Raw genomic sequence first — 26,136 nt, 5'->3', positions numbered from 1 at the left:
TCCTTTTTTATGGCCGCATAGTATTCCATGGTGTAATGTGCCACATTTTCTTCATCCAGTCTGTCACTGATGGACATTTGGGTTGATTCCAAGTCTTTGCTATTGTGAATAGTGCCACAATAAGCATACGTATGCATGTGTCTTTATAGCAGCATGAATTATAATCCTTTGGGTATATACCCAGTAATGGGATGGCTGGGTCAAATGGTATTTCTAGCTCTAGATCCTTGAGGAATCGCCATACTGTTTTCCACAACGGTTGAACTAGTTTACAGTCCCACCAACAGTGTAAAAGTGTTCCTATTTCTCCACATCCTCTCCAGCACCTGTTGTTTCCTGATTTTTTCATGATTGCCATTCTAACTGGTGTGAGATGGTATCTCATTGTGGTTTTCATTTGCATTTCTCTGATGGCGAGTGATAATGAGCATTTTTTCATGTGTATGCTGGCTGTATGAATGTCTTCTTTTGAGAAGTGTCTGTTCATATCCTTTGCCCACTTTTTGATGGGGTTGTTTGTTTTTTTCTTGTAAATTTGATTGAGTTCTTTATAGGTTCTGGATATTAGCCCTTTGTCAGACGAGTAGATTGTAAAAATTTTCTCCCATTCTGTAAGTTGCCTGTTCACTCTGATGGTAGTTTCTTTTTCTGTGCAGAAGCTCTTTAGTTTAATTAGATCCCATTTGTCAATTTTGGCTTTTGTTGCCGTTGCTTTCTACTTATGGCTAGCCATAAGTAGAAAGCTGAAACTGGATCCTTTCCTTACTCCTTATACGAAAATTAATTCAAGATGGATTAGAGACTTAAATGTTAGACCTAAAACCATAAAAACCCTAGAAGAAGACCTAGGTAATACCATTCAGGACATAGGCATGGGCAAGGACTTCATGTCTAATACACCAAAAGCAGTGGTCCCCCCTTTCTTAAACTGGCATCCACGAATCTGTCTTCTGTGTGTGTAATTCTTGTCCTTTCAAGAATGTCATGTAAATGGAAATATACATCATGTAATATTTTGAGATACGCTTTTTTCACTCAGCATAATTCTCTGAGCATTCATCCAGGTTTTGTGTATTAATTGTTCATATCTTTTTATTGCTGAGTAATACTCCATTATATGAATGTACCACACTTTACTCACTAATTGAAGGATATTTGGGTTGTTTCCAGTTTGGGGCTCTTATGAATAAAGCTGCTATAAGCATTTGTGTATAGGTTTTGTATGAACATAAGTCTTCATTTCTCTGGGTGAAATCCTAGGTTTTATATTATGCTATTACATTATATTAAATATATAACATGTATTTCTAATATGGATTAAAACAAATTTATAACCATTAACAATGTTCTTCATATATTACCTAAAATACCTCATGTACCATCATCAGTAGCATATGTACTACTCTCCAGGAAAACACTGTTCTAAACGGAACCCAAATCATTCAGCCTTTTTCTGTAATGATACATGGGGAGTAGTTCAGTGAGAGCCTAGACCCTGGAGTTCAATGGTATTGGTTCAACTCGGGACAATCCCCAACTCTGTGACCTTGAGCATGTTAGGTAACTTCTATAAGCTTTCATCTTCTCATTTGAAAATGGGCATAGTCTTTTCAGAATTGTGAAAATAAAGGGAAATAATTCATGTGTTTGGAACCTTAAAATGCATTCAATAAATGATACTTTTTATTACCATGTGGATCAGAACAATGCAGAAAATGTAAAAGGCAAGGAGAGAGCCCACACTAGAGGGCAAAATAAGAGAGAAGCTGGCAGCCTCCCTTCTGGGACCAAGGGCAGGGTTCTGCAAATTGTACATGTACGACTTCCAGGGGGTGCTATTCAATTTCATAGTTAGACTTGCGTATAGTTATTATAATGATTTTATGGCAGGTGGCAGTAAAATGTCCTGAGGAGGGAGCACCATTTCCTAATTTGCCCAAAGATAACTTATGGGCTAGGATTAATCTCCCGTAAAGCCCTCTGAGATTCCTTTAATAATAATTTAATTTTTAAGTGATTCTACTACTATAAACATGTACACACATATACATACTCTGACACAGAACAACGCAAATACAATTTCAGAAGATTCAGGAATTTCGAAGACCGCTCATGTTAAAAGCCCAGTTCTAAGTCGTCTCAGAATCTCTAGAAGTTGTTTCCCATTCCCATCCTCCCCACTCTCATCTCCAATCTATCTAAAACGTAATTAACAAAGGTTATTTAGCTCCAGAGCCTAGGAATACAACTGCTGCGACTTCTGATACGAGCAGAACCCTCCCCTTTTTATGTTTTTTAATATTTTTGTGTTGGTACTGAATTTATTTGGTTGTATTGCTTCCCCCGGAGCTCCTACTTTTCACTGAAAGTGGAAATCTCTGCAGTATTTTATTTTGTCCATGGAAGTTCCTAAGCTTGGTCTTTGATGCTTCCAGGACTCATTAAAACACCTCACTTCTACATGTCTGAACTATAGTCCATGGACCTGGTAAGAAAGAAGCGCAAAGAAATTGGAAAATAAATCGCCACACTGATTTTCCAAATTAAAATATATTATATTTTGGATGTTTCATACCTGTCTGTAAGGTTTTGTCACTGACAAAAATATAGCAGGTCTAAGGCAGTTTTAACGTTAAATTAAACAATGTGTCCATAGTGAAATGTGATTAGTACATATTTCAGCAGCCCAAACTGCTGGGATAGGAAAAAGAAAGCACTGATCGTGGACATATTTTGAAAAATGCACTAATGACTTTTCAAACTAACAGTATTTTCATGGGATGTGAGATGTCTAAAATTCTGATGCTGAAATATCAACATAGAATCAGTACTTATTTTAGTCTCCTATGCCACATTAAAACTCAATTTCAAGTGTAAAGGAAATGTTTTCCCTGTTACAATAAAGACCTTTCTGATCATAAAATGAACCTTACATTGTCGCACTAGATTTCTTGATCCAATGCAGTACCCTCCCCAGCAATCCATCCAGAGTCCTCATTTTTAAATGTAATGCTTAAAAGGACATGCCACTATGCCAAACCCAAAGACTCTCATTTGACAGAAAAGGAAATGAATCTCTGTTACCTACCTTTCTATCCCCTTCCTTTTGAATGAGCCATTTTTCTTCTTGAGTTGCTGGAATCTTCGGCACTGTCCAACTTTTCCATAGGCAATCTTAAAGGGTTCTGGTAGATACAGCTGAGGTCGGGCCATTGCTGTCAACTTCACCTGTAGTAGCCGTTTTGGACTGTTTCAGTTCTCGAACTTACAGACTTCGATGCAAAATCATCTAGTGACTGAATGTACTGTCAAAGTGTGGGCTATTTGGAATAAAATATGTAGGAAATTTTTAGAGCCTTTCCCTTATTCCCTTCCAAGTGTCAGAGACATTATTTGTGGGACTGGCCCTGTTTACAGCTTCACAGAGGTCACCAATGATGTATTTGACTGAGCTGTGTGAAATTCCATGGACCTTTGTGGAATACTTCACAGATTCTTGAACAAGGCAAATGCAGAAATGATGATCTGATTGCATCAACACTGGCATTTGGATCGCAAAAAACAAAACAAAACAAAACAACAACAAAAAAACCACCCATGCACTAATTGACCACCACATTCAGAAGTCATATTTGACCTCTGAAGGGGAAGGCACCTATAGGAATACGAATGAGCTGTTGATTAACACAAGTTGAGCTTCTGTTAGATCTCTCAGCTACAGCTGGTGAATGTTCTCTGTGTCCTGTGGGACACATGTGACAAGGCCAGTTGTTGTTTGGACATCTCAAAATGTACCCCAAGGGTGGTTTTCATTACATCTCAAAATGTACCCCAAGGGTGGTTTTCATTACATCTTGGAATTTTGTAGTGGTCTCTCAAAGTACATTGCTGAATTGAAGATCTTGAACCACCCCTCCCTTCCAACATTGCCCCGTTTATTTCGTGGTGAAGAGCAAATTCTGCCTGGGATGGAATTTCTCACCACAAGGTGGCAGCAGACACTAGGATTTAGTCCTGTCACTCTCTCGCGCTTTGAGTTGTTCAGTCAAATAACCAGATGCTTAACAAGAAAAACTCCTCTAGAAAGGTTCTGGGAGTTACAACAATTACTCTGCTTTCTGTGTTTGCATTAATCAATAATCTGGAGCACACTTCTCAAGCCTTCAAGTGCGCACAAATTTCCTGGAGGTCTTTTTAAGATGCAGATTTCGATACAGTACATCTGGGGTGGGATCCAAGAATTTGCACTCCTAACAAACCCCCAGGTGATGCTGATGATGCTGGACGGCACTTGGAGTAGTGAGGGTCTTCTATGTTTCAGTACTGGGGCAAAGAGCTTTAAAATGCTCTAGAATGAAGTGTATAATGTTGAGGGGCTAAGAGAGTGGATTTGGGAATTATGCCTGAGTTCTCATTTCTAGCTTAGCTATGTGACCTTGGTCAATTCATTTTAACCTATCCATACTTGTTTTCTCATCCCTAAAGTGGGACTAATCATAGTGCCCAAGTCATAGTTTTACAGCAAAATTCAAGTGAAATAGAAATTCTGCTGCAGCAGAGAATGAGACCCAGGAATCCATATTTTAGGAGAGTGGGTGCAGATGTTCCTCTGCCCCTTATTTGAGAAGCGCTGAAGTACAGTGTGTCTAATATGCCTTGGCCAAATGGATATGTGCTCCTCCCTGGTCTGTTTTTCCTCATCTGTTGGCATCCTCAGAGCACAATAAGTAATAGGTGCTTGAATAAATGAATAATTTCTTTAGCAACAGGGCAATATTTTTCGTGTAATTATTGGCACCCCTGTCTGAATTCTGTTGTATTTAATCAATTATCTAGATAAATGAGATGAGTTTTATGCTAGGAAAGAGAGCTGTTTTTTATTTGTGCATGGGTGTCTATGTGCATGTCTGTGTGTGTGCATGTCTGCATGTATGTGTGTATGTAATAGGCTGAAACATTTGCTGCTGTGGCATCTGTGACAAAACTTGTACGTTCCCAAAGGAGTCCTGAAGCAGATGATAGAACTAGGAAGAGTGGGATGGGGGGAAAGAGTTGGAGTATAGAGAGACATCAATTTTGAGCTGTGTCTGGATTTACATTCTAGATCTACCCCTTCCAAGCTTATGTGTCCTTGGGCAGGTAACGAAAACCTCTTTGGACCTTCATTTTCTTGTTCATAAAATAGGAATAATAACTGCTACCTCCCAAGATTCTTTGAGTCATTCAGTCATTCGACAAATATTTGAATGCCTAGTGGTTGCCAGGCACCACCCTAGACACCAGGGATACTGCAGTGAACAACATACACAAAATCTCTGAACTCATATAACTTAATATGCTGTGGGAGACGCAGATGACAAACAAGGAAATGAACATTTTAATTTCAGTTGGTAGTAAATGTTATGAAGAAAGTAAAAGAGGATGATGGGATAGAGTGACTGAGGATGAGGAGTGACTTCAGATGGGGCATTAGGAAAGCCTGCCCAATGAGGTCATTGGTCCCGAATGCTGAATGGAGAAAAGAGCCAATCATGTGAAAATTTGTGTGACTCGGGCAGATGAAATAGCATGTGCCAAAGCCCAGAGGTGGAAGAAGCCCAGTGTCTTTGAAAATGTGGAAGAAAGTGGCCAGGCGCGGTGGCTCACGCCTGTAATCCCAGCACTGTGGGAGGCCAAGGGGGGCGGATCACGAGGTCAGCAGATCGAGAACATCCTGGCTAACACGGTGAAACCCAGTCTCTACTAAAAATATAAAAAAGTTAGCCGGGCATGCGGGCGCCTGTCGTCCCAGCTACTAGGGAGTCAAGATTGCGCCACTGCACTCCAGCCTGGGCGACAGAGCAAGACTGTCTAAAAAAAAAAAGAAAGACAAATGTGGAAGAAAGTTAGGGTGGCTAGAGCAAAGAGGTAGTTGTGTGATAAGCTGGAGAGGGCCAAACCTCTTGAGTCCTATGGATCAGATTAAAGATTTTTGTCTTGATCTTCAGAGCAATGGGGAGTTGAGGTTTTTTTGGTTTGTTTTGTTTTTTTGAAACAGCAACTTAATCTGTCACTCAGGTTGGAGTGCAGTGGCACCGTCTCAGCTCACTGCAACCTCTACTTCATGGGTTCAAGTGATTCTTGTGCCTCAACCTCCTGAGTAGCTGGGGTTACAGGCACGTGCCACCATGTCCAGCTAATTTTTTGTATTTTTAGTAGAAACAAGATTTCACCATGTTGTCCAGGCTGGTCTTGAACTCCTGAGCTCAGGTGATCCACCTGCCTCGGCCTCCCAAAGTGCTGGGATTATAGGCTTACGGAGGGTTTTTAGGGAACTTCTTCATATATTTGTTCGGGGAAATGGGATTCAGTTGTGAAGAAAATGACTAGAATCCTTGCCCAGGAATTACAATTCTAGTGGAGGACGCAGACACCAAATACGTTACCCAATGGAAAATTTTTTCAGGTACTGATAAAAAATGCTATGAGAAAAACAGAAAAACAAAAACAAAATAAAAAAGAAGAAGAAGAAGAAAAGAGAATAAAAAATAAATAAATAAAAAGAAAAACAGGCCAGGCGCGGTGGCTCATGTCTGTAATCCAGGCACTTTGGGAGGCCGAGGCGGGCAGATTACGAGGTCAAGAGATCAAGACCATCCTGGCCAACATGGTGAAACCCCGTCTCTCCTAAAAATACAAAAATTAGCTGCGCATGGTGGTGCGCACCTGTAGTTCCAGCTACTCAGGAGGATGAGGGAAGAGAATTGCTTGAACCCAGGAGGCAGAGGTTGCAGTGAGCTGAGATCAGGCCACTGCACTCCAGCCTGGCGACAGAGCGAGACTCAGTCTCAAAAAAAAAAAAAAAAAAAAAGTAGAAAAACATGGTAGAAAGTGACTGGGAGTGGTCACTCCTCCAAAATGATCAATAAAGATCGCTTCAGGAGATGGTGTTTGAAGTGAGACATTTAATGTCGAAAAAGAGACAAACTATATTGAGATCTGGGAGAGGTATTTCCAAGGCAAAAAACTACGTGAGCAAAGGTTCACAGGCAGGTGCAAACCAGCGTGTTTGAGGGCAGGAAGAAGACCAGTGTGGCGGGAACATAGGTAACATGGGGAAGGCATAGTTATGCATATGTTTTTAAAGGTTGCTGTGTGCAGCTTGGAGAATACATTGGAGAGGAAAAAGTGAGTGTTGAAAAGTCATTAGGTAGGCACTTGGTCCAGGCCGTTGACAGATGGGGGTGAGGAGTACCAGAAGTGTGCAGATCCAGGTAATATGTAAGAAGTTAAATATTGAGATGAACTAGGATATGGGGGAGATACAGTTTGGATATGTGTCGCTGCCCAAATCTCACGTTGAAATGTAATTGCCAGTGTTGAAGGTGGGGCCTGGTGGGAAGTGATTGGATCATGGGGCAGTTTCTCACCCATGGTTTTGTACCATCCCCTGTTACTGTCCTCATGATAGCAAGTGCGTTCTTGCAAGATCCGGTTGTTTAAAAGTGCGTGGCACTCCCCGCCCTCTCTCTTGCCCCTGCTTTCACCTAGTGATGTGCAAGCTCCCACTTTGCCTTCAGCCAGGATTGTGAGCTTCCAGAGGCATCCCAAAAATAGATGCTGGTGCCATGCTTCCTATACAGCCTGCAGAACCATGAGCCAATTTAACATTTTTTTCTAGTAAATTACCCAGTCTCAGGTATTTCTTTATAGTAATGCAAGAACAGTCAACTATAGGGGGTTATAGAGTAGAGAGAAGGAGATACTAAGTTGGGGTGTTAAGTTGTTGCTGTAGTCCAGTGGTTTAACTAAAGGGGGAACAGTGGAACTAAAGAGAAGCGCACCCATTCAGGAGTCCTTCATCAGTCAACTCTCCTTATCAACTACCCTTCACAGGACATGGCTTGGAGCTATGCCTGTGTGATCATTCCCTGGACATTTGTAAATGTCCCTCTGAAAAGCCAAAAAGCCAGCTGTAGCAGGAAAAAATCAGGTCAAAACACAATCTCCCTTGTTCTCAACATTATTCTTCCATTGAACATGTCTGAGATTGCATAATCCTATTCAGGTAACCATGACAACAGTTGACTTCTATTGAGATAGCAATTGATTGAAACCTCTAAGTCAGAGATTGCAAACATGAATACCCGCAGGAGCCAAGCAGGGAAATGTGAGAAGCAGTGGGTGGGGTGTAAAAGGGAGGGGTTGGAATTGTGGTAAACTGTAGAGTACTGGACCAATCCAATTCTATTGAACTTCAAATCTTTAAGAAGCCTCACACATTTAAAAATGTGATCTGCAGGCCATATTTAACCTGTGGGTCACCAATTTGCTGCCTCCAGAGATGCTTTCATGTTAACTCTCTGTTGAGCCAGGTCTCTCCCATTAGTGCTCCTAAAGCTGATTTTCCCCTAAGCTTTAACTTGAACATATTCACAAGCATTCAGTTGGCTATTGGCCCCATTATTAGACTGTTTTTGCATCTTCTCGCTATCTGGTTGCATGCTAACCTTGCCTGGCAACTTGTAAGCCCTCTGCAAACTTGGTAAGCTGAGATTCTGGGTTTCTATTCTGAGTCTGGGTGAAGTAAATACATAGACTAGAGCAGGATAATGTCACTTTAGTGACCTGGAGTCATTATTAAGCAGAATCCTTTGGAAAATGCATGAGTTTCCTAAAGAGTCCTCACTAATTCTGGCTGCCCCAGCTTTACTGGGATTTGGGAGACCTTTGCATGTGGGGAAATAGCAACTGGGGGCTTTTCCACCTGGCTCAAGCAAATCCTCTTGCTGAAGCTTTTGCCCTTTTGAGAGAAGGAGGTATCATGTTACAGATCACTCAGCAAGAACTGTGTCACAGGAAGTGTATACAGGGTGCCTGGCGACACAGTGTTTCTCCTGGGAAGACTCTTTACCCAGGGGTGAACTCCCCAGAAGTCAGCAAAGGTGCAGCTGGAGTAAAGTGTCTTCGAAGAGCCAACAGGCTTTCAAGTTAAATCATGCCTTTTTTTCATTTGTTTTTGTGTTGGTTGCTGCCCCAGGTTAGTATTTCTAACTTGCGACTCATAAATAGCTTTGAAATAATTATTTGATAGTCTATCAGTTGGCATTTACTCTCTAATTTCTCAGTGTTGGTCTTTAAAATTGTCCAGTGCTCTGGGTTGTACCACACTGGAAAGTCAACATGTGAATCAAAATGACCTCTCAGATACTGTTGATATCAATGGGAGTAAGCTCTTTGGAGAGCAATTTAGACATACCCGCCAACATCTGAAATCTCAAGCCTCAGAGCCAGCATTCCACCTCTGGAAAGGTATCCTACACAAGTACACAATAATATAAGGATATATGTAGGTGTATTTGTAATAACAAAAGCTAGAGGCAACCCATATGTCTACCAATGGAGGATTAAATAAATGGTGCTTCAGGCATACTATGGATATTGGAGCCATTAAAAGAAGAAGGTTGGTGTGGGTGTTCCAATGCGCAGGTAAGGAGGTAATCTGTGGTGTACTGTGGAGGCAGCATGTGCTAAAACTATGAACACAAGAAGATCTTTTAAAAAACACCTATCTATATTCACATGCCAACAGGCATAGAAAATTCTGAAATAACGTATAACAAAGATTTAACTGATTATTCCTGGAGATTACGAGTGAAAGTGGTAGAGCAGCAGAGGTGGGGAGAAATATGTAGGAGATTTAAAATTTTTTACTTTATAGACTTTACTGTTTGACTTAGGGAAAGAATATAAATTACATTTATACTAAAAAATTGGACCCAAAAGTTTAGAAATGAATCACAAAAATTTTGAATGCATAACAAGACAATGATTTAAATATTTTTTTTCTCTCATTATGGCATGAATTGACTCATAAAATAACTCAATTGATGAATTCAACCATTTGCTTTAGAATCAACCACTTCTAGAATTGGAAAAAAGCCAAACTGTATTATTCACAACAAAAAAATCAAGTAAAATATGTTCACTCTTATAAGAATAAATGATGGGTATCTTAAAGACTGAAAGATCTAATGAAATGTAAGAAATATTTTATTTCAACTTAGTTTGTTATATTTTGACTTTTTTGTGTGTTTGGGTAAAGATTGTTATCTTGACTCTGGAGTCACACACTGGAAATGCTCAGACATGTTTGGCCTCTAGCCAGTTTGTCCAGCATGTGGCCCATGGACCACATGCGACCCAGGACGGCTTTGGATGTGGCCCAACGCAAATTCATAAACTTTCTTAAAACATTATGAAATTTTTTGGGGGACCAAAAAAATTTTTTTTAGCTCATCAGCCATCATTTGTGTTAGTGCATTTTATGCGTGGCACAAGACAATTCTTCTTCCATTGTGGCTCAGGAAAGCCAACAGATTGGACACGCCTGGCCTACAGGATGTTTTGAATATCAGAAGATTTCACATACAAATCTCCATTTCAGGATCCTCATAAAAAAATTAAGAGTCACTGGCAACTCGGCCCACATTCCCATATAGGCAGAGGAGTGGCAGCCCAGTTGGGTGGGAACAAGCTTTCAGTTTACCACAGTCCCTACTGCTCCCTGTGCTCTACACCAGCTGTCAGGCATTATTTTACAATCTCCATGAACAGAGTTCAACTAGTTTTTTCTTTTTAATTTTAAAATAATTTTATTTTATATATTTTTTCTATTGGCTCTGTCTTTCTAGAGATGAATTTTTTTTTAAATCTCCTCTTGTCCTTGAGTATGAAGAGGCAGCCTCTCAGTTTCCATCATTCTATGCCAGCATTTTCACATAGCATTCCATATTTTTTCACAATTTGTCTCTGTGATACAGCTATGAGCCTACGATCATTTTTATTCTTTTTATTTTATTCTAGAGAAGGGGTCTTGCTATATACCTGCCAAGTTGAACTGAGGCTCAAGTGATCTTCCCACCTCAGACTTCCAAGTAGTTGGGACAACAGGTGTGGGCCAGTGTGCCTGGCTCTATTCTTTTTTTTTTCTTTCGAGACGGAGTCTCGCTCTGCCGCCCAGGCTGGAGTGCTGTGGCCGGATCTCAGCTCACTGCAAGCTCCGCCTCCCGAATTCACGCCATTCTCCTCCCTCAGCCTCCCGAGTAGCTGGGACTACAGGCGCCCGCCCTAACGCCCGGCTAATTTTTTTATATTTTTAGTAGAGACGGGGTTTCACCGTGTTAGCCAGGATGGTCTCGATCTGCTGACCTCGTGATCCGCCCGCCTCGGCCTCCCAAAGTGCTGGGATTACAGGTGTGAGCCACTGCACCTGGCCGTGCCTGGCTCTATTCTTATTGATTTTACTTATTGACTTAATTTCAGAAAGTGAATAGTTTTTTTTAAGTACCTATTTTGACAGGAAATGCATAATAAAATGCCAGCTCTACTTACTTAACAGTTTGGGCCAAGTGTGGTGGCTCACACCTGCAATCTCAGCACTTTGGGTGGCCAAGGCAGGCGGATCACTAGAGGTTAGAAGTTTAAGACCAACCTGGGAAACATGGCAAAATTTCATCTCTACTGAAAATACAAAAATTAGCTAGGTGTGGTGCGCACGTCTGTAATTTCAGTTATTCAGGAGGCTGAGGCACAAGAATTTCTTGAACTTGGTAGGTGGATGTTGCAGTGAGCCGAGATCACATCACTACACTCCAGCCTGAGTGAGAGATTGAGACTGTCTCAAACAAAACAAAACCAGTTTGGTGGATGGGTTGATATTCTCGGAAAATTATGATCCCCTTTTCTAGAGATTATCGTATGTTAAGGAATTGAGATTGTTTTTCAGAATATACCTTTAGTGGAAAACCAAATTATTCCCAAGTTTCTCAGCACATGAAAATATGTTGAAGAAAAACCTAAAATCAATTCACTCTTTAATGCAATGGCAACAAGACGCCATCGAATACAGATATAAGCCATCATTGACAGGGCCCAACCTGTGGAATTGAATAGAGAATCCAAACCAACAAAATGACATGTAGTAGCAAGTTTTCAAGTGCATTCCTTGTGACAAAATAATAAGGTCTTGACCCATAGGTCAATAGGATTGATCTTCTTCAGTTAGCAAAAAAGGATAATTTTTCGTATTCATTTATTCACCTAATCATTCCACAAATGCCTATTAAATGCCTACTATGAACAGACACTGTTCTTGGTACTGAGCATACAGCAAGGAACAGATGAAAGTTCCCAATTTCATGACACTTGTATTTTAAGTGGGAGGGGGATAGGGAGGAGGCAAAAAAAAATGAACAAATAACATGTGAAATTTGAAGAGTTAGGAAGTGTCTGCAGGGGTGGGAAATGTTTTTATTTGGCATGAGAAGACTTCTCTGCTATAGTGACATTATATTAGGTTGGCACAAATGTAATTGAGGTTTTTACCATTACTTTTTTTTTTTTTGAGATGGAGTCTTGCTCTGTTGCCCAGGTTGGAGCGCAGTGGTGTGATCTCGGCTCACTGCAAACTCCACATCCTGGGTTCAAATGATTCTCCTGTCTCAGCCATCCAAGTAACTGGGAACCCGACACCATGCCTGGCTAATTTTTTGTATTTTTAGTAGAGACGTGATTTCACTATGTTGGCCAGGCTGGTCTTAAACTACTGACCTCAAGTGATCCACCTGCCTCGGCCTCCCAAAGTGCTGGGATTACAGGCAGGAGCCACTGCGCCTGGTCTGCCATTACTTTTAATGGCAAAAACAGCAATTATGTTTATGCCAACCTAATAGCAGAGACCTACAGGAAATGAGTAAATGAGTCATGGAGAGATCCAGGGAACATGCACCTTGGACGAGGAGAATGGTCAGAGCAAAGTCTCTGTGGCACAGACTGCTTGATATGTGCAAGGAACAGAAAGGCCTGTGTGGCTAGAACAGAAGGAGGGAGGGCAAGAGTGGTAGAATATGAGGCCAGACAGATAACGAAGGGCCTAGCATGTGGAATCTGGAGGCCATTGTAGGAGTTTAGCCTTTTGCTCTGTGTGAGATGAGAAGCTCTTAGAGGATTTTGAGAAAAGGAGTGATGCTACCCAATTTCAGGTTTAGTACATTGGCACATTCACTATGGGCAGCTCAATCATGTAAGATGTGCTTATTGATATTTTCTTACATAATCGAAATAACCCCTGTATTAGTTTTCTTTTCACGTTGCAACAGATTATCCTAAACTTGATGATGCCTTTAAAACAGCATAAATTTGTCTTGCAGTTCTATAGTTAAAAGTTCTGACATGGGTCTTATGGGGCAGAACCCAAAGCGTTGGCAAGGCTGTGCTTCCTTCTGGAGGCTGGAGGGCTGAATCTGTTTCCTTGCCTGTTTCAGCTTCTTTAGGCTGCTTTCATTCCTTGGCTCATGACCTAATCGCCTTTGTCTATCCTAAAAGCCAGCAATGTTGCATCTTTCTGACCATGCTTCACTTCTCCTGCTGACTGTCTTCTTGCTTTTAAGGACCCTTGTGATCACCCTGGGTCAATCCAGATCACCCAGTGTAGTTCCCCATCTCAAGACTCCTAATTTATTCACACTTGTGTTCCCTTTGTGATGTAAATTAACACATTCTGGCTGGGCACAGTGGCTCGCGCCTGTAATCCCCGCACTTTGGGAGGCCAAGGTGAGTGGATTACCTAAGGTCAGGAGTTTGAGACCAGCCTGGGCAACATCTCTACTAAAAACACAAAAATTAGCCTGACGTGGTGGTGAGCACCTGTAATCCCAGCTACTCGAGAGGCTGACAGGAGAATCATTTGAATCTGGGAGGTGGAGGTTACAGTGAGCCGAGATCGCACCACTGTACTCCAGCCTGGGTGACAGAGCAAGACTCCATCAAATTAAAAAATAAATAAATAAATAAATAAAATTAACACATTCCCAGGTTCTGCGGATTAGGAAGTACATATCTTGACATAGAGAGTGTAAGGGGAGGATTATTCTATCACACCCCCCCAAGCATCATTACTTTGCTAAATAACCATAGTCCCCCACCTCCAACATAGTCATATACCCCTAATAGAATGCAAATTTTGGCCATGGAGTAAATGTTCTGAATAAGGTTTTGCAATGTGTTACCCAGAGGGAAGTCAATGAGCAAAAACAGAAAATATCTAGTTATCAAATCTTATAGTTCAGAAATTTTCAGACCATTGTTTAAACAGAAAGGTTGTATGTATCCTAAAGCACACCTTTGGAAGTAGAAGATAATTTTTTGAATCAGGAAAGAGGATGGTGAAAATATACATGACTGGAGAGAGGCTTGCAGCCACCTTCATTGAGAGGCTTGCAATCACCTTCATGAAATAGATTCATGAAGTTTTGGACAGGAAAGGCTCCTTTGATGGAGCCCCCCCCCCCAAAAAAAAGCACATTAATTCTCCAGCACTTCAGTACCAGAGGGCACCACAGGTGCCGACAGATAGAATTGGGCCAGTGTGCACTGAAAGGGTAAGAGTGAAAGGGATGTGGGTGGGTGGGGCACTGAGAGTGTCTGCCTCACTGCTCTTTCCTGGATACATCACATTTCCTCCTGGGCTGAGTGTACCTGGGCAGGGAGTGAAGGGGCAGGTAGGAGGCCCTATTCATCCTTGTGAATTTCTTAAGTTATACCTGATGCCTAGGGACCAACCTTACCATTCAATAAAAGCTTGACCAACTAAATTGGAAGAGAAGTTTTAATTCGGGAATGAAGAGGCAATAGGACCTGAATTCAGGGCACTTTAAAAAAATTCTTTGCTTTTTCCAAAGATGTTCTGAGAGTCTAGCCTTAGTTACCTTTGCTGAAACCTTCACTGTAAAGAAAAAGCTCAGCTGAAATTAAGGGGAGCAGAGAACAAATAAAAGAGAGAGAAAGAAGAAAAGAGAGAAAAATACAAAGTAAACCAGCACAGTAGGACATATAATGACTTTTTGTTTCCAAATGCATTGTGACTTCAAGCATTGAGTAATTTCCTGACACCACAGGGTTAGACAGAAGTTGTATGGAATAACATCATTTAGGGATCTATTTTAACCCCCAGTTCATACATCCCATCTAATAAAACATAATGAATTTATGTAAAAAGAAACTCTACATTTTCTATGAGAATGCATGAAAAATCATAGTGGCCAATAATCTGTATCACTTATCTTTTAAATAACAATGAGCAGCTTCCTAACTGGTCCAGCCAGAGGTTTCTTATTGAGTGACAGTTATGTTCTAGCCTCAGAGAAGATGAGTGGCTTGTCCAAGTGGTCATGTGTCCAGTGAGACTCAGAATTAGGATCTGAGCCGAAATCTGCTTGATCAGAAAGTTCATTCATTATGTCGTTCTCCTCCTTCTTCCCCCGAGCTATCGTTCAGTTGCATGAGAACCTTCTCAAATTTTGATTCTGAAAACTTTCACTCTTTCTTTCTTTTCTTTTTCTTTCTTTCTCTTTCTTTCTTTCTCTTTCTTTCTTTCTTTCTCTCTCTCTTTCTTTCTCTCTCTCTCTCTCTCTTTCTTTCTTTTTTTTTTTTTTTTTTTTTTTGAGACGGAGTCTCGCTCTGCCACCCAGGCTGGAGTGCAGTGGCCGGATCTCAGCTCACTGCAAGCTCCGCCTCCCGGGTTCACACCATTCTCCTGCCTCAGCCTCCCAAGTAGCTGGGACTACAGGCGCCCGCCACCTCGCCCGGCTAGTTTTTTGTATTTTTTAGTAGAAACGGGGTTTCACCGTGTCAGCCAGGATGGTCTCGATCTCCTGACCTCGTGATCCGCCCGTCTCGGCCTCCCAAAGTGCTGGAATTACAGGCTTGAGCCACCGCGCCCGGCCTTTCTTTCTTTCTTTCTTTTTTTCTTTCTTTCTTTCTTTCTTTCTTTCTTTCTTTCTTTCTTTCTTTCTTTCTTTCTTTCTTTCTTTCTTTCTTTCTCTTTCTTCTTTCTTTTTCTTTTGAGATGAAGTTTCGCTCTTGTTGCCCAGGCTGGAGTGCAATGGGGCAATCTGGGCTCACTGCAACCTCTGCCTCCTGGGTTCAAGTGATTCTCCTGTCTCAGCCTCTTGAGTAGCTGGGATTACAGGCGCCCACCACCATGCCTGAGTAATTTTTGTGTTTTTAATAGAGACAGGGTTTCACCATGTTGACCAGGCTGTTCTCGAACTCCCAGACCTGAGGTGATTCACTGGCCTCGGCCTCCCAAAGTGCTGGGATTACAGGTATGAGTCACTTGCCCAGCTAACTTTTGCTTTTTCTAATTTTTACCCAAGAGAAGGTCATCCTGAATCATGAAGACATCTCAGTCATTTGAGAACGTGAGATTTGGCTCCCGCAAGTCAAGTTTTGGGTTCAAATCCCAACTCTGCCATCGATTAGCTGTATAACATAAGACCACTTGGTGTTTCTGTGTCTCAGCATTCTCATGTGGAAAATGTAACCAAGAATAATAGTACCCCTCACCCCAGGGTTGTTGTGAGGATTAAATGAAAAAAATATGTGTGAAAGAATGTCCTACAAATGATCATTAATATTATTTATTATTCATTCAAAAAATATGTATGAGGGGCCGGGTGCGGTGGCTCACGCCTATAATCCCAGCACTTCGGGAGGCCAAGGCAGGTGGATCACGAGGTCAGGAGATCAAGATCATCCTGGTTAACACGGTGAAACCCCGTCTCTACTAAAAATACAAAAAATTAGCCGGGCGTGGTGTCCGGCGCCTGTAGTCCCAGCTACTCGGGAGGCTGAGGCAGGAGAATGGCGTGAACCTGGGAGGCAGAGCTTGCAGTGAGCCAATATCGCGCCACTGCACTCCAGCCTGAGCCACAGAGCGAGACTCCATCTCAAAAAAAAAAAAAAAAAGTATGAGGTGTTCTTATTCAGTTATCAAAATAAACACATTTTTTTGCAGTTAGAGTAATTGTTCCCTGAGGAGTCACCCAAACTAAAGGCAATTAAAATATAATGTGTCAAATGTTATGATGGGGTAACACACAAACACTGAGAAGGAATATTGAAGCAGAGTCAGGCAGGCCAGGAAAGGCTTTCTGAAGAAAGTGATGTCTAAGGGCCAACTGAAGAATGGGTAGAATGTTAGTAGGTTAAAAATGCTGTAGAAAAAATATATATAATTGTTTAGAGGTGGACTAGAGAAGTGGAAAGAAGTTCGGGATGATTGAAACAGAGCATATGAAAATGGACATATGGAGAGATGAGGCCAGAGACATGAGCAAGGATCAGATATGGCAGGACAGAAGACCTTTCTAAACTTCAGTATTTATCTGAATTAACTGATGATATCCGATTTCCCTGATACTCTTCTCTTACTGGAGTAGCCAGTGCCATATTCTTTATGTTTTGTTGTACACTGCAAAACATTATTATATCACATTGCCTTAGTTCAGATTCTCTTGAAAGCCAACACTAAGGGAAGAGTTCCAGTGCAAGTACTGCAATTAACTTGGGAGCTGATCCCAGGAAACACCCGGAGTGGGGTAAGGAAGCCAGACAATGAATGGTAGGCAATGGATAAAGGGTGTGTTAATAAGCATGTTAGCGCCAGGGGCAACCAGAGCTCGATTTCATTGGGGCACTCAGGAATCCAGTGTGGAAGCACACCTCAGTGTTACCTATCCACGCTGAAGGGTGAGGAAGCTGAGGTATTTGATCACCATTCACCATATCCCTTTTGGCCATTGTGTGAGGACAGCTTCCAGGGGCCTTCACTCTCTGGCACTCTGGCTTATCCTTTGTGCAGGAGAAGCTGCTCTCCAGGCAGTTGTAGAAGTAGCGTTCCACTTGTAGAGGTGAGTATGGAGGAAATGGGGGTGGGGCACTGAGCAGCTGCTACACATATTTTTTAAAGTATAAAAAAAAACAAAAACAAAACAAAAGAAAAAAGACCAGCCCTTGCTGGGAGACAGTTCTCCATGGGTCTCTTGCACTTCTGTACATCTTGTGAGCAGAGGCACTGGCTGCCTTTGTTCTGGACAATTTGTTTCAAGTGTGTTTAAGTAGTGATAGAGATACTATTTCCCTCTGAAGCAGAGGATGGTTTGTTTGGCATCCAGTATAATAAAGGTATTTTCTCCCTCCAGGTCAAAGTCAGGCAGACTTACTGCTCATTTTATAACATGTGGGTTTGTAAGTTAAGGATTTCTCAACTGTAATACAAATGCAGACCCAAAGCATGTGTAGCATCTAGTTAGGCCATTTGTTTTTGCCCTCATGGGGCCTGAGGAACAAAGAGAAAGGATGTGAACATGAAGCTTATGCTGGTTGCTGAGCTATGAGTAATAAAGTCCTTTGTCTCTGACCCAAAAATCTTGTGTCTTCTGCCAGCCTCTGTGAAATTGCAGTATGGTAACTTGTAGGGTAAGTTCTGAAACCTTTCTCAGCTCTCGATGACCCTACCAAGCCAACTCAACTGGTTTTTAAGACATTTAATTAAAAAGTAACTTCTAATTTAATAAAAAAGCATTTAATAAAAAAAAGAAAAAAAAGAAGTATTTATTGCGCTTTTCCTTTGTGGTTTTAAAACACAAAATAGGTTAGGAAGCCATGTAGAAATCCTCATTAAAAAGCCAACTTTTGTGTTTCCTCTGAGATGTTCTAGCTTTTCCAAATTTTGTCATCGAGAATGCCAGCCCTCTTCTGGAAAATGCCTCTGAACATACACTGTGTCTGTCTCACCTCATGCTTCTCTGGTTGGAGATCCTGTTATTATTAATGCAAATCCTGCAGTCCATCCATTTGTGCTGTCTCGTAGATCCACACATCTTTGGGAAGTAAGTATGTTGGCAAAGAGTATTATCACTTGATACTACAAGGGCTTTAAAATGAAATATCATTCTCTTTTTTGTTACCTTCTACTGTATGTTATTAATTTAGTGACCACTCTTTGGAACCCTGTTATATGTCAGACACTCTAAAAATCCTTGGGGACATCAAGATCCATTTATTTCACAAGTGATTATTAAGAATCTACTGAGACACAGGGAATTCCTTGCCCTCATGGAATTGACTTGTTCATAGGGAGACATAGTAATCAAGTGAACATACCCAAAAGTATTAGGTTAGTGCAAATGTAATTGTGGTTTTTGCCATTACTTTCAATGGCAATTACATTTGCACCAACCTAACATAAAATTGTAAATGTAATAACAGCCAAGAAAGGCCGAATCACAGGTCTGTGGGAGCCCCTAAAGGGGACGTTTTAACTAGTCAGGCTTCCCTGAGGAAGAACTACGGGAAAAGCAATCTGCAGAATGCATAGGAATTGAATAGATAAAGAAGAAGAGAAGAACATTCCAGGCAGAGGGAGCAGCATGTGCGAAGTCCCTGTAGCAAGAAGAGCATGGTAGAAAGACAGGACTGAAGGATCAATGTGACAGGAACCAAAGGGAAAGCATGGTGGGAGATTATACTGCAAAGGAGATGGGGAAGGCAGAGCCTGCAGTGTCTGTGAGTCATGTTAGGAAGTTTTGTTTACCTAGATGGCTATATCATACCCAGCTAGATATAATATAGCTAATTTTTCCCTCTGGATTAAAGTTCAGGCAGGCTGATTGTTCATTATAAGAAAGGGGTCCCCAACCCCCAGGCCATAAACTCGTACCAGTCTATGGCTTGTTAGGAACTGGGCCACACAACAGAAGGTGGGTGGCAGGCAAGCAGTGAAGCTTCGTCTGTATTTACAGCTGTTCCCCATCAGTCTCATTACCTCCTGAGCTCTGCCTCCTGCCAGATTAGAGGTGGCATTAGATTCTTATAGGAGTGTGAACACTATTGTGAACTGCTCATTCGAGGGATCTAGGTTGTGTGCTCCTTATGAGAACCTAATGCCTGATGATCTGTCATTGTCTCCCATCGCGGCCAGATGGGACCATCTAGTTGCAGGAAAACAAGTTTAGGACTCCCACTGATTCTACATTATGGTGAGTTGTATAATAATTTTAATATATATTATAAGGTAATAATAATAGAAATAAAGTGCACAGTAAATGTAATGATCTGAATTATCCTGAAACCATTCCCACCCAACCCTGGTCTGTGGAAATTGTCTTCCACGAAACCAGTCCCTGGTGCCAAAAAGGTTGGGGTCTGCTGTTATAAGAGCTCCAGATTCCCTAAGGTCGGAGTTTCTCAAACCTTGATACAAACCCACTGCATGCACAGCATTCAGCTGGGCTCCTCTACATGGTCCCCATGGCACGTGAGAGCAAGGGGACCAATGTGAACATGAAGCTTATGCTGCTTGCTGTGCTGGAGTAATAAAGTCCTTGAGAGCAGCATGTTGTTTAGCTGATCTCGCCTGGTTTGGCTCCAGTCTGCAGGTTGAGTTCAGGTCTGTCTCTTGTCCTTCCCATTCTCCTTGGGACACTGGCTAGCAGAGGGACATTCTTCTCCGGGCAAAAGGAGGAGAGCAAGAGGATATGCTCAACCCCACATGTATGTTTCAATACCCATATCTGCTCATATCATTGGCTGAAACAAGTGTCACATATCCAAGCCATGGGCTAAAGAAATATACCCTGTTTTTATTAGGAGGAATTGCAAAGGCACATGGCAAAAACATGAATATAGAAAAGATTAAAGAACTGGGGATATTAAATCCACCTCCCACACCTAAGAAACCACTGAGGAGTTTTGCAGGAAAGAGACATGATTTGCTTACAGCTTAAATTGCTATTGTAAAGAGAACAGAATTAAAAGGGTCAGGAGAGGTCTGTTATGAGCTCTTGAATATCTTTGCCAAACCTTGGTATTTTCAGACTTAAATGTGCTTCCAGCTTCAGTTTGGTGTAAAATGTTTTCTCCTGCTTGTACTTAATTAGATTTTTGTTATAAGTCTAAATAGCAGTGGAATGATGGCAAAGAGTGTTCAGTAGTTTTGCTTTGTGTGTGTGTGTGTGTGTGTGTGTGTGTGTTTCTGTGTGTGAAGGTAGTGAGCATAGCTGCTCTAAGCACTGATTTGGGGGTCTGATAAACTAGTTTTTAACCACAGCTCCTTCAGTCAGTAGAAACATGGCCTTGGGTAATATACTTGACTTTCTGTGCTTTATTATTTTTTCTATATAATGAGATTAACAATAATAATACCACCTCACTCAGGGATTAGCAAGAAGATTCTGAAAGATAATGTATGGAAAGTATTGTCTTACTGCTTTGTCCATAGCAAGCAGTCAACACACAGTAGCTGTTACTGTAATAAATATATTTCAATATTTAGCATTATTATAGCCAGATTACAGGTAATAAAAAAATAAGAAAGATGTGGCCACATAATCATAACTTTATTAAAGATAAGCTTTAGAAGTAGTTCAATTATGCAGCGGTTTCATAACATGCAAATACATCTGCAGATAAAGGCTAAACGAAATGAGTTAATAACTGTTTCTACAACATTGCAGTACAAGGACGGAAATACTGTTCTATTTGGGGTTTAGCATATCCCAGCATATCATTATCCTTTGTTGAACTTCTTTCCTTGCAGCATATATGCTTGTTTGTTTTGCAAAAGACTGATTGAGCTTAGGAAGGGCGATTGGTCAGGCAGTCAAACAAAAACCAACAACCACCAAATGAACACCAAGCTAGTCTCTGCAGAAACAATAGCAAAGCTTGAAGTGAATTGATTATATAGATAAATCAATGGAAATGAGACAAGGTACACTCCAGTTATGTAATCTTCAAATTGCTACCTGTCATTGAGCAACATAAGTGGGGTTGCATAGGCAGGTTGGAAAAATGAACCCAAGTTACCCTTTCTGTGTGCGCCTTGCCTGTTCCCTGGGTGGGAGTAATTTGCCAGATGGAGACTTAAACCATCTTCCTGTTTTCTTCCAGTGTAAAGAATAGGCATTTGCATTGATTCAGTAAATATTTGTTGAAAACAAATGGGAAGCCTGATACCATGTAAGATGCTAGGGAGCAAAATGGACACACTTGCTGTCCCTTGGGGCTCCCAGGACAGAGGAAAACACACCTAAAGGGCCAGCTTGAGCCCAGGGTTGTACTTCTTGGTTAAGGGAGCTCCTTGAAGATAAGGTTGTGCTTAAGCAAAGCTGGAAAACCTTGTATATTTTAACACCAGGCTGTGGTATTAAATTAACTTATCAGGAAGCATTGGGGTATGATGAAAAGAAAAAAATTTAGAGTCAGAAAGACTTAACTTTAAATCTCAGCTCTGTCACTCAATAGCTGTGTTACCTTGAGCCTCAATTTCCTCATCAGTAGCATTGGGATTATAATAGCATTAATTTCTATGGGATAATTGTGAGAACTGAAGAGATAAAATGTCCAGTCTACCATAAGTGCTCAGCAGAGTATAGCTATAAAATATCCATGTATTACTGACTTTTCATGTAATTGTGTGAAAAACAAGCAGGTGTGGTGGTCAGCTGATGCTGATAAGTGCAAGGGTTCTGGGGGCAGATTGGCCCGGGTCAGGTCCAGGTTCTGCTTCTTCCTACAACATGACTTTTTAGGATATATTTTATAATCTAAGCTTCAATTTCTTCATCTGTGAAATGGGGATGGTAGTAAGACTACCTTTCTCACAGGTTTGTTTTCATGATTAAGTGAGTTAAAGGGCTGAGAGCAATGCCTAGTGCAAAGAAAGTGCTCAACAAATGTTAGCTTTTGTTAATATGATGTTGGTGGGATGACATTATGCTTCTTTTTCTGAGATTCGGTGATTCTATTACTGAGAAGGAGGCCACATTGGTAGTGTACTGCATGGCTAACAGCATGGATTTTGGTGGAAAGTCTGGATTCCTGTCCTTCCTCTCTGTTCTTTGTTAGGTGATCTCTTTAAGCCTCTGTTTCTTCATTTGTAAAATGGGCATAATAAAAGTATCAATCACAATGTTTTTCTGAGGGTTAAAGAATGTAATTAATATTAAACACTTAGAGTTGGTACATAGTAAGTGCTCAATACATGTAAGCTATTAGTATTGCCTTAAAACCCATAATCATTTTAGAAAGGGTTCGTGGTTTGACATAGAATGCCCAAAGACAAGTATGCTTCCAGTGGCTTTTGCTATTCAATAAAATCTTTGCTTTCTGTTACTTTACTAATAAGAAAGCTTTAGAAACAAGCATTCCCTAACCTAGCTGCATCATGACAGACATGGGAAGGACATTAGCAACAGAACTTACAAGGCTTTCATGTAAGGATGAAGATATCTAATCCAGAGACATGAAAGATCATGGCCAAAGTCTTAGGGCCATTTCATTCTAGAGGTGAAACTGGATCCCATTTCTCTTGATACTCAACCTCAAGAGGACCCTGCACAGAGCAGTTCAAAAAACAGGTGAAAACCACAAAGGACCCAGGAAAGGGAGACGTGGGTGACTGAAGAGGGGAGGGAAAAGAGGGGCTCTTATCTGGCCCTTTCATCCATTTTGAGTGCTAAGCAGCTTAGACACATGACGAAGAGCATGAACCTGAAGTCAGGTGGAATCCAGATTCGTTGTATTTCTATCCGTGAAAACTTGGCCAAGCAGCTTAACTCTGCAAGTCTCAGCTTCTCCAACTGTAAAATGCATCCACTTGCAATTTCAAGGATGGAATGAAATGTTTGTAAAACGCTCAGGATAATCCCTGACAAAGTGAGGAAGGGGTTCAATAAATGGTTAACTTTGTTATTAGGAAAAACGTAGACAGATGGAAAAATGAAGGAGAAACCATTGGATATAACATAAGTGAATTCTCGGCTCATGGAAGTTTTTAAAAAAATCAGATCACCATACTTTTTAAGTACAAGATTTTTGTGTCTTTAAAAAAGTGCTGACTGATAATAGGGATTATAGACCTAAACTATTCCATCTATATCCTGATGAAGCCAGTCATTCACTCCATTATTCTTCCTTTAAAAAAAATCTAGTTATTCACCACTGGAGTACCCAAGCTGGACTTTGAGATGGTGACACTCTATTCCCTGATAATCTATGCCGAAGACAACCAAGGGGCAACAGCATCACAGACCATTTTAATCCAGATCGCAGATGTGAATGAACCGCCCACCTTCACTGGATCTCTTGCCCAGGGTGACCAAGGTACAGAGGCTCTTCTCTTGGGGAAAGAGGGCTCTAGTGGATATGTCTACATAGATGCTGTGCCCTGTGCCCCTTGTACTCTCAAAACATCATGGCTATAATAGTGATAAGAATGACAGTAACAATAGAAATGATAAATGGCTGACACTGGGCACTAATGATGTCCCAGGCACTGTCCTAAGAGCTTTAACTTGACTACTTTATTTAATGCTCACAGCACTAGAGGTAAGTTCTACTCTTAGTTCTATTACATAGACAACAGACTTAGAAAGGTGAAGGAACTGCCTCAGTGTTGAGAATTATTCATTTATTTGTTTGATGATTGTGTACTAAAATTATTCTCTTATTTGTGTGATTATTTAATTAATGATGTGTCTATATCATTAAGCTAGAAGCTTCACCAAGGACAGGGATCATGGCTTTTTTGCTTCTTCTTGCTTTCTGTTTTTTAATTTTTATTTTTTTCATCACGTATGTATCTCTTTCACTTTCTCTCTTCCTCATCTCTGTCTCTTTCTATGTAGTCAAATATTTAATGCCTACATGTTCTCTATTATGAAAAAATTGAGGCTCAGATATTGGAGTGACAACTAACCGGAGAGAACTACTTGTCTTGTCTAAGCCTCAGTTTCCCTAATGATTAAACTGAGATATTAATCCCATCTTGATGAGGCTCAGGGTTTTAAAGTGCCAGGTACACAGTAGGTGCTCAACAAGTGTCTCCATTTTTTCCCTTCCCCAGGGCAGATGGTAAACTCCTCCTGGGCAGATCCAAGGTGAAATTATGCTCTTCTGACTTCTAAAACTGGCAGCTTGGTGCCAGAGTGCTTGTGGACACTTGATGAGCATTTGTTCATCAGATAAGCAGGTCCTGGCTACCCCCTAAGCAGGCCCATGGACCCCTTGGCTATCCACAAATCCTGCCTTCTTGGCACAATGGTGCAGCAGTTTCCCCTGGGTGGTTCTTTCCCTCACACACTCAAGGATCTCTTACTGCCTCAAGGTTCCTGTTTCCTGGAAAACTTGCAAACTGGCAAATTTGCAAGTTTGTATTCCTCACTGTTTTAAAAACATACGGGATGAGAGCAAAATTAAGGACAAGATAAACTTTAATAAAATAATTAGGCAATATTAACTTATTAGCTATGTGACCTTGAGCCAGTTATTCAATCTTTCTAAACCTTAGTAAAATGGAAATGATAATAAAGTCACCAGTGATGTTAAGTGCTTAGTAATTAATAAGCACTCAAAAAATGTTCAACATTGTTCCTGTTTAAATGTATAAATCTCATTGCTCTATACTTGAGACATAAGAGACACTTGACAAATGGTATATTATTATTATTATCATTATAGGTTTAATGGGAATAGCGCTATAAAAACATCTGTGCTGAGCAAGCACAATGCCTTAAGTTTTATCTGAAATTCAGATTGGATGAGGGGTTTTGGGCTTATGGTGGTGATGCTCATTCAAGCACATCTGTTGTACATTTTCTGGCAGTTTCTGAGATTTATATCCTGGAAGATACTGCCCCAGGCACAGTCATTTACCGAGCAGCAGCCAACGACCCAGAGGATGCTGTTTTGGAGGTAATTTATGCTTTGGGACAGAGAGTAACAGTGCCTAGTGGTTTTATGTGTGATTGAATTCAAATGTAAAGCCATGGAGGCAATCAAGTCAGTTATACCCACAACTTAGGTTTCAAACATACCTTTGCCTCAATTATCAGGATACTTTAGGTGAAAATGATTAAGGTCTGGGTTGTCCGGGTAATTGATTCCCTTCTAGTACATTCCATCCTGTGCACGCCGACCCAACCTAATCCTTAGGTAACTTTAGCAACAGATGTCATGACATTTCATTTTGTTCTTAGGAATCTTGGTTGTATACAGGTAGCGAAAGAATCCAGCTTTCTGGCAGAATTAATTTGTATTTCAAAACTCGAGGTCTCGTCCTCAGGTTTTATAATGCCCTAGATGGAGAGGAAACTATGAGCTTGGTACCAAGAGGCTTGGGTTTAAGTTCTTACTCTACTACTGCAAATCATTTAACACTTTTGCTTTGGTGTTTCAACTGTAAATTTGGGAAAATGATACCTGCTTTGTCTTGTCTCATATTGCTTTCTCTCATTATAATTAAACGTATTA

The 26,136-nt window shown here is 40.9% G+C and overlaps 1 protein-coding gene across 2 annotated transcripts in view; it reads right to left on the bottom strand.

Moving 5' to 3' along the window:
• The window catches only part of C2H3orf49 (chromosome 2 C3orf49 homolog), a 30,722-nt gene extending 27,336 nt beyond the window's left edge, over window positions 1-3,386 (bottom strand). The window contains exon 1 of one of the 2 annotated variants that reach the window (XM_077994226.1): window positions 3,089-3,386. In XM_077994226.1, the coding sequence (XP_077850352.1) occupies window positions 3,089-3,213 (125 nt within the window). In that variant the 5' untranslated portion in view covers window positions 3,214-3,386. The remainder of the gene's footprint in view (window positions 1-3,088) is intronic. The other variant, XM_028843493.2, reaches the window with a different exon arrangement.
• Between the last annotated feature and the right edge of the window lie 22,750 nt (window positions 3,387-26,136).

The sequence above is a fragment of the Macaca mulatta genome, chromosome 2, assembly GCF_049350105.2.
Source record: "Macaca mulatta isolate MMU2019108-1 chromosome 2, T2T-MMU8v2.0, whole genome shotgun sequence".
Taxonomy (NCBI): Eukaryota; Metazoa; Chordata; class Mammalia; order Primates; family Cercopithecidae; genus Macaca; species Macaca mulatta.
This window is presented reverse-complemented; position numbering and strand designations above follow the sequence as displayed.